The sequence below is a fragment of the Ambystoma mexicanum genome, chromosome 11 (genome assembly GCF_040938575.1).
Source record: "Ambystoma mexicanum isolate Mex_15411 chromosome 11, UKY_AmexF1_1, whole genome shotgun sequence".
NCBI classification, from domain to species: Eukaryota; Metazoa; Chordata; class Amphibia; order Caudata; family Ambystomatidae; genus Ambystoma; species Ambystoma mexicanum.
The window spans coordinates 1,347,356,992-1,347,375,907 of NC_090934.1; the positions used below are offsets into that span (position 1 = coordinate 1,347,356,992).

The window sequence follows — 18,916 nt, forward strand, 5'->3', positions numbered from 1 at the left end:
GATTTTATAAACACTGTGGGGAGTGGACAACTCCGGCAACTCCGGTAGTACCGCATGAGGGCCGCGTTTGCTGCAAAGTGGCCAACATTCCCTGTAGAACCTGCCACACATGAATGTGCACGGGCCATGACAACGACCAGTGGTGGGAGGAAGGGAATCTCTAATCTATATTCGCTTGTGCAGACGCACTCTGCCTCCTTGAATGTTACTAAAGCAAATTGGGAAGCAGACCTGGGAGTAACGCTGAGTGAGGAACAATGGGTCAGATATTGTGAACTTACCAAGTCTGTGTCTCTGAACTCTGACCGACGGCTGATACAATTTAAGATTCTTAACCAACTACACTACACCCATGCAAAACTCGCTAAATTTGTGGTGCACTGCACCGGGGAGTGTCTGAAATGTAGCACACTGAATGCGGGCGCATTCCATATGATTTGGGCATGTCCTCTGATAACTGCATTCTGGTGCTCAGTCGCAGATATTCTTGAAAAGATAAAGTCAATCACTGCATCACTCGCCCCCTTGAAATACCTGTTTGGGGATATTGGTAAGGTGGCGGAAACTACCAGACATTTATTTAATTTGACTTGTGTTGTAGCAAAACGTTGCATATTGAAATGTTGGAAATCTGTAAATGCACCTTGTATGGATGATTTTCTTCAGGATCTCACGCTGGTTAATGAATATGAGGAGCAATATGTACTAACTGTAACAGCAACATGTCGCCCCAAGGACATTTGGGCTCCGTTTAGACTTTATCTGTGTAACATGCTGTTTGATGGCGATACTTCCTCCTTGTCTACACCTTGACCTACCACCCCTCCTTAAAGTATATGTTATATTGATTGAGATGTACCTGTGATATGTTGGCGCTGTGACGACTCTCAATAAGACAAAGTTAAACAAAGTCTAACTGACCCTTCTTGCACAGTTAACTATTGCCCTATCTCTATCACACCTTTCTTGGGCAAACTCATGGAGAAGTTGGCCATCCCCCAACTGACCATCCACATCGAAATGGCCGGCTGCCTCCTTGACCCTCAGTTCAGTTTTAGTGCTTCCAGGGGCATGGAAACTGCTCTCCAGAACACCTGTGAAGACCTACTCTCCAGTCTGGACTCCAACTCTCCTCTCTGAGATCGAAGAGGACTCCAGATCCTCTTCGATCTCTCTTCTGCTTTTGACAGTCAATCACTCCATCCTCATAAACCATCTCCATTATATCCTAGACATCACGGACTGGGCACTGGCGTAGCTGAGCTCTTTCCTTTCAAACAGACCTTACCAAGTGCAAATTGACCCTTTTCTCTGCTCCACCTCACTCTCTACCTGTGGCTTCCCCCTCAAGGCTGTATACTATCTCCTTGGCGCTTTAACATCTACCTGGCTCCTCTGGCCCACCTGATCTCCACTTTCTCTCCTCATTTCCAGTGTTACGCATACACACAGCTCTCCTTCAAGCTGCCTTCCTTTACCATCTCCTTCTCCTCCCTCCCTCATACCTGACTGCCTAACTGCTATTCAGGCCTGGTGCTCTGCCAATGATCTCTGCCTTAATGTTAGTAAGACAAAGATTCTTCTAACTGGGACACCTGCTCCTTGCTCCCCCACCCTACACCCTGGCCAGACTCCATGGGTCCTCTCCCCTCACCTACTTGTGAGGCAAATAACCTCAGGATCATGTTTGACTCATCTCTCTCTCTCCACACATCCCAGACCTTGCCAAGAAGTCCAATTTTCAGTTCCTCAGGGGCATTCTACCTTTCCTCATCTTCCCCCAGAAGCTCATTGTCTCCAGAGCCCTGGTTCTATCTAGGCTTGACTACTGTAAGAGCCTCTTCTTCAACCTGCCTCTTTCCTCCCTTAAACTAATCCAGAATAGGACTGCAAAACCTATCCTTGGCCTAGCCCAGGGACCGCATCTCTCTAGCCCTAAAATCTATCCACTGACTCCTGGTGAGTGCAAGGATCAAATTCAAAACCCTTTGCATCATCCACAAGGCTGTCTGGGGCCTGGGACCACTTTACATAGAGCTTTCACTGCCTAAATACCTCCCAGCCAGAGTCCTTCGGTCTTCTGGCTCAAACTCTCTGCAGGTCAAACACTTCTCCAAGCAAATAGTGGAAACTAGATCCCTTTCCTCAGCTGGCTCCTCCCTCTGGAATGGCCTCTCAATCCCCTCAGACTTGATCTAGATCCTGTTAAGTTCTGGAAACCTCTCAAGACTTTCCTTTTCTCCTCTTTCGTCCCTCTCCCACTCCCTTGCTGACTCTCCATCTGCCACTGCGACTGGGGCCTGGTCCCTTCAGAGTCACACAGGAACCATACCACCACCTACCAGTCCCCCAGCATCCTTTTCCAGCACTTGCCCTCGGGCTCCCTTCACCGGACTAGCCCAACCTGGTCCTCCCTGACCACATCACTCATCCTCCCTTACCTACTCTTCCCCTGGCACTTGGCGTCTTGGCCCGCCTAGCACCTGCCCACCCCACCCTTGGAGGCACCACACTCCTGCACCCAGGCACTTACCACCTTGTCAGGCACTTGCACAGTAGGATTGTCACAAGGACAATATAACAGTTTTTGTTGTTCTACTTTTGAGATTCCCATCACTCCCTCCCCCGCCCCCACCTTGTCTGGTGGGGCATAGAAACACTTGTGTATAGGCACCATACAAATTTCCAATACATAAATAAAATAGATTACTCTGAAGCCGTGCTTTGTTTTATCCACTCTTTGTTCATAAGACCTTTTCCCTTCTTCCCAGGGTGCTTGTCTCCAGTTGCTCTTTATTCTTCTCCGAGGGTTATGTGCTTCATGTGCTTTTCACATTGATAAACAAACAACTTTATTCCTTGTATTTCATCTTTATGACTGGGACAAGTTGCACTGTTCATGTACTCTTGCCTCAGTGGTGTCTCATTCTCGGCTTCCCCTCAGACTGCACACATTTACGGATGCGGTCGACAAGGAGCTCCTCACGCTGCCAGCTGTGATGGTCTCGGCGTTGTTCAGCAGGCGTCTCACACACAAGGCGGTCATGGTCACGCCACAACCAGCTCCTGGATATTTCTCTTCTCGGGCAGTGGTTTCCCCTCTACTGTTCTTACCAGCCTTTAACTGTGACGTTCCTCGTTGATTCGAAAGTCGCAGGCAGTGCAGCTTGTCTCTGCTCCATCCCTCCAAAGTGCAATCACGTCAGGCGATCCCCTGCATATCATGTTCTCCGTTTGTCCTTCCTCCACTCAGCTTAGTTAAATCGACATCTCCTCCTAAAGTGACATCATCTTTTCCTTTTTTAAATAGATTTGGTGCAGCATTGCCTGCAGCCAATATAAAGATGTTACATTCTTGTTCCCAGCAAGCAATCCCATATATGCCAACATGTTGGGCAATCTAGGGAGTTCCTCATACAAACGCGAGTTCTGGTCCCCTAAGGGGAAGTCACTCTTAGTGAGGTCATACTTGCCCATACAACTATGGAAGTTAATATGGCGCAGGCTCACCTCCCTAGCCTCAAAAGGTGTGGCTCCCTCTTGGGGAGAAGGGATGAATACCCTCAATTCTTCACAGGACATAGGGGAAAATGCTACATGCTTTGCTGTTGTGCTGGTGGGTTCAAGCAACCCAAAAAAAAAATAAACACAGATTTTGTGTGCAACACATTAGGTTGACATATCCAGTGATACTGAAGGTACAATAACATTTTCTGTTGCTCAGGCTGTAAAAATATTTCCAGATTACTAAGAAAGAAAGTTACACTGGTGTGGTAAGCCCCGCCCACCTGGTGCCTTCCTGGTTGCCGCTCTTTTTCCCTACTTAAGGAGCCCAACAGCCTCTTTTGCTTTGCAGATGGGGAGCAGGTGCAAGTGGATCTAGGTCACCTGGCCTAAGCCTCGCCCACCTGGTGCCTTCCTGTTTGCCGCTCTTTTTCCCCACTTAGCAAGCCCTGCCCACCTGGTGCCTTCCTGGTTGCCGCTCTTTTTCCCTACTTAAGGAGCTCTCCAGCCTCTTTTCCTTTGCAGATAGGCAACAGGTTCAAGTGGATCTAGGTCAACAGGCCTAAGCACCGCCCACCTTCTTAGCCCGGCCTCTTCCTTCCTGCTCTTAATTCTTAGATCAAGGGCGTCCGAAGCGAAGGGCAGTCGAAGAAGGAACAAGTTACTTACCTGTAACTGTTGTTCTCCAGCATGGGTCTGGCATGGATTCACATGCTCATGAATATTCCCGGTCGTCAGGCTGGGAATCCTCGGTAAAGAAAAAATCAGTTTCAGTTTCGTTTCTGAACTGTCTTTCTACTAGTAACCAATCACTGGTCTCTGGGTCATACTGCCCCCAGCCAATGACTGCCCTCTACCTAAGCCCCTCCTCTGGCAGCCATCTTCAGATTTGGTAGCAGGTAAAGTGGCAGTAGGACCACGTGAAGAGCCGCAGAGGGGTAGGAGGGAGGGTTTGCATGTGAATCCATGCAAGACCCATGCTGGAGAACAACAGTTACAGGTAAGTAACTTGTTCCTTCTCCAGCATGGAGTCTGGCATGGATTCACATGCTCATGAATACAAGAATACATAGCAGTACACACATGCACAACCACAGGAGGTGGCAAGGCTCAACATTAAGCATTTCATCAACTCAACATTAAGCATCTCTTACCTCCTCACCAGGCCCACCTTCAGGCGAACAGGTTGCGCAGTACTGCCGGGCCGACTCTGGACTCCTCTCTGGAATCCCGGTCGACGCAGTAGAATCTCGTGAAGGTGTGAGTCGACCTCCACGTAGCAGCCCTGCAGATGTCGAGTAGGGGCACACAGACAGGAACGCTGTGGTAGCGGCGATCGCTCTGGTTGAATGGGCTCTTGGACGGCCGGGCAACGGTCGGTTTGCCAACCGGTGACAGTGCATGATGCAGCAGCAGAGCCATCTGGAAATGGAAGCCTTCGAGAGGGCCTTCCCTTGATCCACAGGTAGGTCCAAAGTTCACAAACAGCTGTGATGTCATCCGAAAACTCTTTGTGCAGTCCACGTAGAACTTCAGCGCTATAGCCACATCCAGCGAGTGCAAAGTCCTCTCAGCCGGCGACGAAGGTAACGGGAAGGAAACAGGTAACACCCAGGGCTTGTTGAGATGGAAGTCCGACGGCACCTTGTGTTAGGGAGAATTCTCATTTATGGCTAATCTCCCTCACCTAGTGAGTCCTCCAGCAGCTTTGCTGGACTTCTGGAGTTTATTTTTTTTCCACTTGGTAAGAGTGTGAGCTTTTCCCCCACTCTTACCTGTGTTTTGCCATGTGTATTTTTCAGTTTTTGTGATTTTGGACTCTGAAGTACACCACTTCAGCAGCACCTTCAGTGCCGTGGCACAGGGTTGTCTTCGAGACTTCCCCTCGACTCCATTTCTGAGGCTGACTACAGTCCCCCAGAAAAGGGTAAAGTTGCCATTAACTTTACTTAGTCAATCTACTACAGATCCAGTACACCCCATCTTCCATGGAGTACCGGAAAGGGTTAATTCGTATCCCTTTTTATATCTACCTTCTAGAGCATTGTTTCGCTCTTTTAACAATTAGACTTGGCTGGTGGCAGTGGTATCCACCCTAACTTTTCTACCGCAATTATATTAGATAAACGCGGTATTGTTTTTGGCTATTATATTAGCCTCGAACATAAACCCGCTTGACCAAATTGTCTTTCTCTTGGCTCCGGTTGGGTTAATTCGCCATTTCCTTTTGTTAAAGTCCTGCTTGTGTTTTACTTTGCATGGCAAACTAGGTTCGCCTTGTTTGTTCACCGTCTTTTGGCAGGCTCCTGCACAGAAGCCCTCCACCAGGCGCCTGGGTGTCTAGGTGGGCTGAATGTGAGGGAGGGGTGTAGCCACCCCCTGCACAGGGTATCCTTGTAAAGCCAAGTCGCACTTTGTCATGATTGGCCAGGGTAGTTGTCCGGGCGGGACAACCCCCCCTGCTGGGCGACTGACAGCCAGGTTGTGTGAATGGGGGTTTTGCGCATAAAAGGCAGGTCTCTTGGGCTAGAAGTCAAAGTCGCCACTGGAACTACAAGGAACTGAAGAGAAGCTGAGAGAACGACGACTGCTGCAACTACCCCGTCCCGGTGAAGCCCTGCTGCTGTCCTGAGCTATCTACCCTTCGACGACTAAGAGAAGATCCAGTCCGGAGTCTTCTTCCCTTGAGCCTGGTGGGGATAACCAGCTCATCTTCCACAGCCAAATGATCCTCTTCCTTGGTCGAAATCGCTGCACACTGCTGTAGTGGTCTGGATAGCCATCTGAAGAGCCTCTCCTGTTTTTAAGGAGCGCAACTTTTATTCATTGTCGCTGCTGCCGGCTTCATCCCTATGTGGTGCAGACCCCTTTCAGACGTCCTCCTTCACAACGTAGCTCCAGGAATCGTGGGTCTGCGGGAAACCAACAGGAACAACTGCCAGGGCACTAGCTGCACCATTGGAATAAGGTACTGTGTTCTGCTTGAGGAAACTGGATGAACCCCTTTTCTTCAGCTTCAAGGCTTGCCCTTGTCTTCCCTCCTTCTTATAACTTTTGCTTCCGAACATTGACAATATCGAAGTATTCTTGGCTACGTTGAATTGTGAACTGTCTGACTGTGTGATCTTCGGCAACAGGTCTCCGGTGTCACTTAACCCTGGCTCCGGCCCTTTGACTTTTGAACTCCTGTCTCTGAGTGTTACTCGATTCTGTCTGCCTAACCAAAATATTGCCTGTGATTTTTGCCTCCAACTCCCTCTGGGTATCTCAGGTGCTAAGTGTGTTTTTGCCCCGGTAGCATATCATGTCACGGATACGCGTTTATGTAGTAGACCGAACTGTCAAAAAGTGATCGCAATCGTATTCACGGTAACGTGTTTTGTTCGTAACACCGGTCCATTCAAACACACGGTACTTACCTTGAGATTTACTGTACAAAGTGAATTGGTTAGTTGTAGTATATTTTACATGTGGTTTGTGTTTGAGTTTAATAGAAGTGTTGTGTTTATAACAAATGGTTCAAAAATAAATGTACTTATATTTTTCTACCTGAAACCTTGAGTCAGTGTTTGCTTGAGTCACAGTAATTGTGGTCCCTTTGTGTAATCTCTGCTACTGCTCATATACTCTTGCGATAAGCCTGGCTGCTCCGCCACTGCTACCACTCTGACATAGTAGTACAGGCTTGTACCAAAGGTAAAACTTGTATTGCCACCTGTGGTCTTAATTGTGTGTAGTGGTCCCTAAGGGAACTGCACAGGATTCTGCCTAACACCCGTCGTCCCATGGCGTCCAGTTTCTTCCCTTCACCGTCCAGCGGAGATGTCGAAGTTGACGCCGTCGCCCCTGCTGCTTTCTTCTTGGCCGCCGCGGAGACAACCAAGTCCGGTGTAGGCTGCGCCCTAAGGCACATGGGGGCAGAATCCGAAACCCGGTACTTCTTCTCGTACCGGTCTCTCTTGGAAGGGGCCATGGATGGGTTCTTCAGGAGCAACATCTCCTCGTCCCAGATGTCATCGAGTAACGGGACCAAGAGGACCGTGTTCCTTTTGGCCTCTCGTTGTTGATAGAGGAAACCTTCTTTCTTCTCTTCCACGGGGCAGAGCTGAAAGAGCTCGGATGCCCTGGCGATCATGGCGTGGAAGGATCCAATTTCGTCGGGTGGGGAGGCCTGAGCAGGTGGTGATGGAAGGTCCATCCCGTCGTCACCACAGTCGTCATCCGTCCCCGTCGTGGCTGTCTCTGTTCCCGTATCATCCCTCGGCTCAGGAGACAGGGAAGAAGGCTGTGCAGGCCAAGAAGGCTGGAAAGGAGGGGGTGGATGAATTTTCCTCTGCTTGTTTGGAGGGCTTTCCGATGGTCCAGGCTCCGCTGGGTCGTCCATTGGTGGTGAGGGCAACCTTTTCCTTATCTCCATACACAAGGCTTGGATCGCCATCAAGATTGCCCCCGAGTTGTCTTGTGGCCCATGGACCGGCTGCGACGGGCGCGAAGGTTGAGGAGTGGAATCCTCCGCCTCCACGTGTTCCTCGTCACCACCGCTGTCGCTTTCCTTGTCCGCCTCTTCGGGATCCTTCCCATGGGACCGGACCTTCTCGAACTTCTTGTTCAGGATTTTCACGACTCCAGCCAGTTCCTCTTCGTAGGCTGTATCCATGTCCGTGATGGCCACCGTGCCCCCCCCCTCTTTTGCCACCGGGGTTTTCACAGGGGTCTTATCGATGGGCTGAAAAGAGGATTCCTTCCGCAGTGACAGAGAAACTCTAGGCCCCGAGGTCGCCTCCACTGGGGTAGCCTCCACAGGCTTCGCCAGGACCGCCACGACTCCTTCGATAGATACCTTAGCCAGGTGAATCAAGGCCTTCACGACCTTAGATGCGCTTGAGGCCTTCACCTTCGGGTCACCGCCTTGCTCCCCCTCGGCTGCCGTCGGGATCGACCGGGACTTCTCCCGAAGCTTACCCGGGTTCTCCGCTTTTCTCTTCCTCGAGCCAAAGCGTTGGCTCGTGGTTGATGGCGTCGGTGAAATTGCGCCCTGCCTGGCAGCCCAGGAGCCTGACCGTTCGGCGCTACCAGTGCCCGCGGACCCGCGTTGCTTTGCCTTTTGTTGGGCCCCCGTCGCCGGAGTGCCCTGAAAGGACTTAGAAGACCGCTCGGACTTCTTTTTCTCACCCGCTGCTGGGCTCTTCCCCCTCCAGCCAGTTGGTGAGGCGGGTACGACGATCCCTCATCGTCCGCTCGGACATGTTCTTGGAAAGCGCACAGTTCTTCTCCACATGCATTTTGTCTTCATGAAGGCAGTAGAGACATAGAGAATGTTCATCTTCCTTGAAGACATTCTGCAGTTCACATCCAGGGAAGCTCCTCAAGAGCTTGGGTCCGGGCGTCGTGTTTCCTTTTTCCTGGGCGATGTCCACGCGGGGTAGGCCTCAAAGATCTTCCGGAAGCCTCCGAGAAGTTAAACTCGATCAAAGATTCATCCTTGAGGGGCGTAGAAAAAATCCGAAACGGGTCCCCGTTGATCGGAAGTAGAAACGGTGGAGCTTGAGGCTCGATTGAACGATAAATTTGATGAAATCTCTTTGAAAATTTGCAAAACGCAGTAAAAGCTTGAGAGCTACAGCACGAGGACTCCCAACACTTGAACGTGCGGTAAAAATCTGAAGATGGCTGCCAGAGGAGGGGCTTAGGTAGAGGGCGGTCATTGGCTGGGGGCAGTATGACCCAGAGACCAGTGATTGGTTCCTAGTAGAAAGACAGTTCAGAAACAAAACTGAAACTGATTTTTTCTTTACCAAGGATTCCCAGCCTGACGACGGGAAATATTAATGAGCATGTGAATCCATGCCAAACCCCATGCTGGAGAAAAGGGCAATTTCTGTTTGGACCAGTAGGTTCCAGGGCCGAACCCCTGCTCACACAGCAAGTAAGCATGCACCAAGAAGCGTTTTCTCCCTATGTCCCCACAAGCCATCCCCACCCCTCTCGCCACCGTGATTTTCCCTTGTGCCTCCCCCCGCCTTCTTGCACACAGGTGTTGCCTGTTTTGCTTGATTTTTCTACCCTGCTCCCCCTCCAGCCTACTTCTGCAGGAGTCTGTCCTGAAACATTATGGTTTCACCATCACTGTCTTGTGACCAATGCTGGATTTGACTTTTATGGACTTCATTGATTCACGGTGCGTCACACTTTCTCATGGTGGCCCTGAATCATGCTGTTCCCATCTTCATCTTGTATCCAGGTTTGCAACATTATGTGTTACTACTGACTTCTGCAATTGTATTTGCTCTCCACTCTTGCTTCTCCACTCTTTTTGACTGCTTACTCTCTGTTCTCTCCTCCTCTCCCTTTCTCCCTTTCCCTATCTCCTCCCCTTACTTTCTTCTATGCAATTACTCTAACAGAATTGTCCCTGGACCTAGTATGATAGCAACCTGTCTCCTCCGCCCACCTTCCAGCACTATCTGAAATGTTGTCAGGCCTAGTATGATAGTCACTCATTTTGTTCCTCCCCACCCTTTCTGCACTCCTCTCTCTCTCACCTTTTGTTTTCTCTGGCTTAACCAGAAATGTTGTCAGGCCTAGTACGGTAGTCGCCTGTCTGTTTCCATTTCCTTCCCACTCTACCCCTCCCTTCTTTATCTATGTCCTAGCTTTTGCACTATCTGAAATGTTGTCAGGCCGAGTATGATAGATAATTTCACATCCTTACTGTTCATGACCTGTAAGAATGTCATTTTATTTTCCCATGTTCCTTCCCTTGCCTTGAAGTGCTTTGAAACACATTGTGTATAGGTGTTATATAAATAAACATATATCATATCATGGTGTTAGTAGGAAAGAAACGTGAAGAGTACCCATGTAGTCGATTTGGTAATATGGTTAATGAAGAAAGGTCTTCCATTTGGAGCATGCCGTAATTCCCATCCTTTGGGAAGAAACCCAGATTCCAAATCAGGTTTCAAAACAAGAGAAAGTTGTGGCGATTCACATGATGCAACTTGTGGTTGAAGATATGCAGGCACAGTCGAACCTGGAGACTGTGGAGATACATCAGTGCAAGCCTGCTGAATAAAACATTTAAACAAAGTATTATTTGCATATCTCAAATTCTTACATCAGGATTACAGTGACAGACTCGCCAAACTTGACATTTCATTAAGGCGTTCAATTTTCCTTGAAGTTAAGGGAAGGTGTTTTGTTAAGGACTAATTCTCAAGTAAAACAAATCATATCCATTATAAATATACATCAAATCTCAGTCAAAGGTCTTCAAATATGTCTAAAGAACCATCCATACAATATTTATGGTGAAAAGGAGGGTAATTACATTTCTTGTGAACTCCATAAATCAAAATTAAATTAGCCAAATGTGTTTGAAATGCATGTGAAAAATATAGATGCCTTTCTTGATTTGTTTTTAGAAAACATTACATGTTCACTGATCATATTAATGCACATCTCATTCTAGTTACAGCTTCTAATATTCTGGATTATAGAAATTTAAAGAAGGGTACATCTATCTTGAAAGAAAGTCAGAGACTTTCCATCTTGGTTTCATACAATTCTCTTATTTATTGAATATGTAATCAATGTAATATGTTCCACGCTTTTTGGCGGAGCTGGCCATCATTCTGAAGACCGCTTGAACACTTCTCAAATGTAAAATGATGGTTCCCCGAACATCTAATCTAGGTGTCACAAGGTTTTCATTTCATATCTTCATATGTTTCTGATACATGGTCTATAATTTCTTCAAGGTGATTGCCTTTTTTTGTTCCAACACATTTCACAGAATATGCTTTGTACACTGCTATTGCGAAGATCAGAATTCAGAGATCCAGTAACACCCCTGCCAACCAGAAAAACTATTTACTTCTTCATAGACTTGACCAGGCATACAAAGATTAAGAGTCGGAAATATAGCCTGAGGGTTTTACATTTGTTTGCATTAAATATTGTGTTGCCAAGAGTGATAAACCTAAATTAAAGTGTGTGGAGGAACATATTCATCGGATCCCACATGTGTTGGTGAACAAAAGGAAACACTAAGGGCCTAATTCACAGAAGCATTTTTATAATGGAAAATACCATTGGAAAACATTCTGTGAATTAGGCCCTAAATTGTTAAGATGGATTTCTAAAATCTGCAGTGTGGACAGATTTTAGCAGGCCACCCCAGTTAGAGTGAACAGGGAATTTGGAGATTAGCCAAAACCCAAACAAGGTAAAAGTGGAGAGCAGTCAAGTGAGGTCAGGGGTCCACAAAGAATCCACACAGTGACGCACACAATACAATTTAGACAGGAATGTACATTCAAGCCTTTACACAAACCTCACAATTGAAACTAGCAGGTGATATTATCGCACAATACGCAATAAACATATTTACATTCCCCATAGGTTCTTAAAAAGAGTTCAATTACTTATTCAACGCAAAAGTTAAGTAAATGAATATAGCAAAGATGGAACCAAGTCAAAAGTGAATTTCCCCACCTTCAGCAGTCCAATCCCTAAGACAAAACGTGCCTTGTTCCCAAAAGTCACAGGAGCCACAATGCTTCTCCCAAGAATACAGTCTCTGTAGGTAAGTTATAATAGTACTTGTTTTGGCGAAGAAGAGATTCAGCAAAGTTGCTAAGTATATATTTCTGATGATACTACCCAGGTTCGACGACCAAATGGCAGTGGAATGGAATGTTTGGCTAAAAAGGAACTAGTTCCCAATGTTATCCTACAGAGGACAGGGGGAGACAAATGTTTCCCTGCGGGTGCAAGGATTCTTCCTGTCGGATCCAGATGCAAGGTGCAATCTCTGGAGATGAAGAAATGCAAGATTCACTGATGCAGGCCTCTTCAGGGCACTTCACAAGATGGGGGAAGGCGAGTACCAGCTGCGGCTACCACACACAGACATCATGCATTCTTCCAGTCGCAGTTGAAGGTGCTTATCTAGGAACTTCTAAGTACAATGGCAAATGACGACACTTCTGGTGAGGTAGCCCATGGCTGAAAGAGTCCTTTTTTTTTTTTACACACACAACCTTATATGAGATTTCCTGCCCTGGCAAGGAAGGAAGACGACCAAAGTACAATATGGCCAAAGAACAAGCGAAAATCCCATAGCATGGCTGTTTTAGGGCACTAGCCATGTGGAGTAGCCATATCTGGAGAATGCGAATGTGCACACTAGAAATAACAAAACATTGTTCACATATCTACTGCCACCAGCTTCTCTTTAGGCACATATTAAAGTAACCAAAATCGCAACAGTTAACATCTAGGGTGTTACAAAAATATCCCCATTGCACTGCATTGTAAGATGCTACGTGTAATGTTAAAAAAGTAACACAAATGTAAAAGATAAAAGGGAAACACTTTCCCAGTGCTGATAAGTCTGAAGGAGTGATCAGTTTCCCCATAACAAATGAAGAGCAGAAGGCTTACTTCCCTTCAAAAAGTCAGAACAGGTTAAAAAACAAAGCAAAACGATTGGGGTTCATAGGAACTATGGAGGGAAAGCTGACAAAATCTTTCCTAACACTAAATAAATACCCTTTCTCAAACAGACACTTTAAGATGGATAGTACAAGAGAAGGGCACATGACTATTGATCATGCAGTCTTCTTTAATAATTGAAAGCAAAACATGAAAATCCCTAATGGGGTGAAGGATTAATCTTTTTTGTAGATGAAAAATTGTATCCAACTGTACTGATAGGTCCCGTCCTGTTTCCTCCATACTGTATGGGTGTCGCTTGGAAGGGACGGGAGAGGGAACTTTATTCACCACAAAAATCTCATTCCCCTTTAAATTTAGAGGTGTTCGGGGGCGCAGCCCTGGGAACATGCGCTCACCTGACTACGCCCACCGGCACAACTCCTCATTCCTCGTTTCCAACACTCATGGGTTTGGCTTCAGCCATGTAATACCACGCGCTCTTCCCTGGATATTCTTCTATCTTTGTCTTTTTCTTTTCAATCGTCCGGGTCACATTTCCGGAAGCGTTTCACAATACCTCCTCCGCACTGATGAATACACTCCATGACCTGGTGTTTACTATCAATCTCATGAAGTCTCAGCTGTAGCCCACACAGATTCTTACCTTCCTGGGCATCATCTTGGACACGAGCTCAGAGAAAATCTTTCCCTCAGAGGACAAGATAGCAGCCATCAAGAAAGCCACCTCTCACTTCCTCTCCAGGGCAGTGACCTCGGCCTGGTGGTACCAACATCTGTTGGGTATAATGGCGGCGGTCCTGTTGGCCGTACCCCACACAAGGCTCAAGGTGAGGAGATTACAGCTGCACTTTCCAGCCTCATGGAATCAGGAGAAGTGCTCCCAAGCGGAGCCAGTCAAAATTCCTTCACCCGGACCTCATGTGGTGGTCCACGGACTGCAACCTGTGGCAGGGCAAGTCCTTCCAGCAGTCGGCCCCTCAGGTCACTATTACTACAGACTCCTCCCTATAGGGCTGGGGAGCCACTCTGAACAGCTACAGCATCCATGGTGTCTGGACTCAACAGGAGCAGGAGTCCCACATCGATTGGCTGGAATTGAAGGCCATATGGCTGGCTCTCAAGGCCTTTCTCCCTCTCGTAGGGTGCAAGACAGTTCTTATCCCGACGGACAAATCCACCAGCGTCTACTATGTCAAGAAGCAGAGGGGTACCAGATCCCCTCCACTGTGCAATATAGCTGTCAGCATGTGGGAGTGGGTACTGGAGAACAACATCTCCGCAGTCCATCTCCCAGGGGAGTCCAATCTGGAGGCGGACAGGCTCAGCAGACTGGGGGCAGAAAATTACGAGTGGCAATTGAACGACCTGGTACTGAAAGAGATCTAAGTCAGATGGGGGCATCCCCAAGAAGATCTGTTTGCCTCCCGGGACAACAGGAAATGCCAGCAGTTTGCATCCTGTCAGGGGCAGGGCTCCGACTCCCTGGGTGACGCATTCCACATACGGTGGGAGTTATAGCCTAAAACATACCGCCGGTTTATTTATTTAATATTAATTCACCGGTTGGCATTTTTTGCCAGAACTCGATTCTAAAATGGCGTTTGTGTTCTCTTCTGTGACTCCAACCCAAGTCGAGCCCTTTGTTCCACTTTTTGGCGGGCTTCTCCACAGAAGCCTCCAAAAGTGGTGCCACTCTGTCTGGGTACCACAGGGGGTGTGGGAGGGGGTTTAGGCACCCTGGACTGAGTTACCTTGGTAACTCAAGTCGCACTCTTGTGTGATTGGCCCAAATGGTGAGCCGGCCGGCTCACCACTTAGCATGTTTGAGTGACAGCTAGGCTGAGTGAATGGGGGTGTGCTGCATAAAAGCAGGGCTTTGGGGACTGGAACTTCAGAAGTCGCCACAGGACCCAAGAATCCGAGGAGGGAGAAGCTGAGCCGACCTGCAACGACGACACCACCAGTGGAGCCCTGCTGAACCGTCTCACCACTTTTCCCGACAACAGAGGAGATCTCCAGTCCGGAGATCTTCTTCCTTTGACTGGTGGGGATAACCAGTTTAGCCTTCTTTTCACCTTCCTGGAGCATCTCGTGGCCGCCTTGCCCGTGCCAAGCACCCCGGCAACCGGAATACCACGGTTTACCACTACCGCGAAGAGAAGGGTAGTACCTTTTAACCGGAGGACTCTGCGGCTGGTTTCTTCCCTGGCAGTGCAACGACCTTCATCTTTCCTCCACGGCGAGACCTCTTCTTCCTCTGGACGAAACACTGACTTGCACCTGCTGCCAGGAACAACTGCCCCCGCTGGAGCTCCCTTCACACTTAAGGTACTGTGTCCCGCCTGGCTTCCCTTGCGACAGATCGTTCAGGGTGACAGTAAAGCCTCGACTTTCTAACCTGGGCTAGCCTGGGACAACCTAGCTAACTTTTCCTGACTTTAATTTCATCCTTTTTGTGCGAACTATCTACAAGACTCTTTGGGCATAACCCCACTGTTTGAACCTGGACCCCTTCTGCTTGTTCTCTCCAAGAGTGGGCCTTGCAATTAACTTCCTTGCTCTCCAGTAGAACTCTGCCTAACCTGCCTTACTGTGGTTCTTTTAAAAGTATTGAAACTTGTGTGCTTCCATAACTCTGCCTTTTTCCCTCCCTTTTTTCATAACTTATTAGAGTGTCATCTTATGTTAAGTGCTCACCTCTGTCTGAAAATAAGTGGTGTTTCTCACTAAGACTTGTCTAATAAGTAATTAGGGTAGTATATATATAAAAGTGACTGTGTGCTGAATTTACTTACCTCTTTTGTGCTAGTGTAATTTACAAGTGTGTCTTTAAATAAATAATTATATACTTTTAAACCAAAGCTCTGGTCAGTGTTTGCTTGTGTTACTGTATCTCTGTACCTATTGTGTATACTCTACATACTGCCTAACTCTTCTTGAGGGAAGTCTGACTGCTCAGCCACAGCTACCAAGTGTATCTGTGTGGTACAGACTGCTCCCAAGTGGGTTTACTGCCAAACACCTGTAGTCCTAAATCTTTTGCAGTGGTCCCTAAGGGAACTGCACAGCTTTCTGTCTAACAGGGGGCGCCCATACAGTATGGAGGAAAGGGGACTATGGACCAAGAGTACGTTATTCACTATGGTGAGTAACTATTAATATATACAGCAACCACCTACAATTTCCTTGGACTTTCCAAATAGCCATCCTTGAAAGTGAAGAGATGAAATTATACAGAAGAATTGCTTTACAATAGTTTTTTGGGGAAAAATTAACAATGCAAACAACAAAGGGCCGTTTGGAATTGGTGAGTCTCACATTGGAAAAAAGGGAAACTATTATATTTCTCAGTAAAATCTATCTTTCTTTAAAGACTGTAAAGACGGGCGTTGCCTTTTATTCATAGAGAACCCAGCTTTATCGTAAATCGGGAATCATTCATACGCAACCTTTCTTTGATGTAAGAGTTCTAGTAACAATTCGGGAAGGTCAGCTGCTACCTTTTCGAGTGATTACAAATCAGCGTTCTCTTTAATTGGAGACACGCGACCACTCTTGTAAAGTTAATTAATACAAAAATGGAAAAAGAAAAGGCTTTTCTTATACGCGAGCACTTTTGAGTTGTGTTAAATGTGTGTGTGATACATTTCCCTTACTTGCTTCTACGCTAGTACTAATTGAGCTGGCTACAGTTACACTGGAGTACAGAGCTTCACTTACCAGCTGCGAAACACTGCGGTTGCGGGCGGCTTCCACTTCCTGACTCTTCTCTCTGCTACTACTGCTTCAGGCACTCTTGGAACCCACACCCATCTGCAGCATTGGTGGCTCTGATCCGGCCTCAACCACAGAAAGTCTCCTTCTCTCCTATTTATTTTAATTTTTGTAACACGCCACATGCCCAGAGGCCTCAGGGCGCACGGAAAACAACAAAAGGCATTCAAACAAAGAAGGTCAAATCAGTAGGAGTTGGGGAGGGGGGGACTCAACAAAGTGGTAATTAGTCTGGTGTGAGGTTGAAGAGGTAGGTGTTGACCCTTTTTTAAAAACTCATTAGGAATCTTGATCTTTCTCACGCCAAGAGGAAGAGCATTCCAGGCTGTTTGGGCCTGGACACCAAAACTGGAGCCGCCAAATCTAACAAGCTTGAAACTGGGCCTGTAGAAGTCTAGACTGATGCTGGGACCTAAGAGTGCGAGTAGTCTGGTGTGCCTTTAGGCAGTCGATAAGGTACATGGGTGCCACACGATTCCAGCATTTGAGGGTCAAGTGTCAGTAGTTTGTGAGTGATGCAATGTTTCACAGGGAGCCACTGAAGGTCCCCCCTGGCTTGGGTGATGTGATCAAGCCGGGTAAGGCCAACAGTCGCACGCACTGCCCCATTTTTGATGATTTTGGATGACTTGCAGAGCTAAGATATTAGCTTGGGAAGCACAGAGCAGTAGGCTATTGCAATAATCCAGGCGTGAATTCACCAAGGCCGAGGCCAGCAAGGATCTGTTCAAGGGGGAAATATAGGGGCAGATGTGGTCGAGTTATTTGTTGGTATAACCACAGGATGCCAGAGTGTGTGCGACATTGTTTTTCATTGTAAGCTCGGCGTCAAGGACGATGCCCAGCGTCTTCACACTCTTGTCCACTGTAATAATGCTGTCTGCAATAATGAAGCTCAGAATTAGTGGCAAGTTTTTTAGCCTTAGTCCTGAGGCGACAATGAAGAGCTCTGTCTTGTCCGTATTTAGGGCAAGCGAGTTGGCTACCAACTAAGCCTGGATTGCGCTGTAGATAGCATTAATAGCCTGAGTCCTGCGTGTAAGTACCCGAGAGCTCCAGGACAACCTGGGTATCATCACCGTAGGTGGAATATTGCAGACCCAGGTCATAGAGGAGCACCAGGAGTGGTATAATGTAAATATTAAACAGTGTGCGTGAAATGCATGATCCCCGAGGAAACCACAGAATATGGCAGCTGGAGAGGAATTGGCGTCTTCAATAGCAACTCTCGCATTGCGGGGCCCCAGGAATGAAGTGACCCACCATGCAGCTGTGCCTGAGCAGCCAGGCAGGCCCTTTAACCTGACCACCAACAGTGAGTGTTGAACCAGTGTTATGGAGAATTCTCTTATAAGGCTAATTTCCCAAACCTAGTGAGTCCCCAATCAGCTTTGCTGGATTTTTGGGGTTTGTTTTTTTCTCCTGCCAAGAGTGAGATTTTTTTCCTCCCACTCTTAGGCATGATTTGAGGTATGTCTGACTCTTTATGTGCTTAAGGCTATGGGGTTTTCTTTTTACTCCATAGGGTGTCATCTATTTTTTGTGTATGTGTTATAAAGCACCCTCAGTGCAGTAACACAGGGGTGTCATAGTGACCCCCAAACAGACTCCATACCCTGGGACTGACTACTGTCTCCTAGGGCATGTAAAGTCACCATTGACTTTACTAGTCCTAAATTGTGAACAGACCCAGTACAAACCATCATATTGTGGAAGTACTGGAAGGGGTTAATTATATTGCCCCTGGGTCTGTTTTCAAGGGGGCACTGACCAGTCCCCCATTGTCGAGTTTCTGGCTGGTGGCAGTGATTACCACACGAAATATTCCACCGTAATATTCTCTGTGGGATTTTCCCATTGATTTTAAACGCACCACTTTTTGGTGCAATGTTAAAGATACCGCCGGTTTATTTAATATTAAATCCACGGTTGGGTCTTTTTGCCAGAACTCTTTTCTAAAATGACGTTCGTGTCCATCTCTAACTCTGACCAAGGTCGAGCTCTTTGTCCCACTTTTTGGCAGGCTTCTCCACAGAAGCCCTCCAAATGGTGCCACTCTGTCTGGGTTCCACAGGATGCATGGGGAGGGGAATTGGCACACTGGACTGCGTTGCTTTGCAACTCAAGTCGCACTCTATTCTGATTGGCCCAGTGGTGAGCCGTCCGGGTCACCAAT

General features: G+C 47.5%; 1 protein-coding gene across 6 annotated transcripts in view; it reads right to left on the reverse strand.

Annotated features, from left to right (window-relative positions):
- The window catches only part of NEDD4 (NEDD4 E3 ubiquitin protein ligase), a 2,630,465-nt gene that overhangs the window by 1,118,136 nt on the left and 1,493,413 nt on the right, over positions 1-18,916 (reverse strand). For 4 of the 6 annotated variants that reach the window (XM_069624887.1, XM_069624886.1, XM_069624884.1 and 1 more), the window contains one exon: positions 10,362-10,571. The exons of 1 other annotated variant lie outside the window; for it this stretch is intronic. In XM_069624887.1, coding sequence (XP_069480988.1) covers positions 10,362-10,571 — 210 coding nt within the window. The remainder of the gene's footprint in view (positions 1-10,361; positions 10,572-18,916) is intronic. One more of the 6 variants, XM_069624883.1, reaches the window with a different exon arrangement.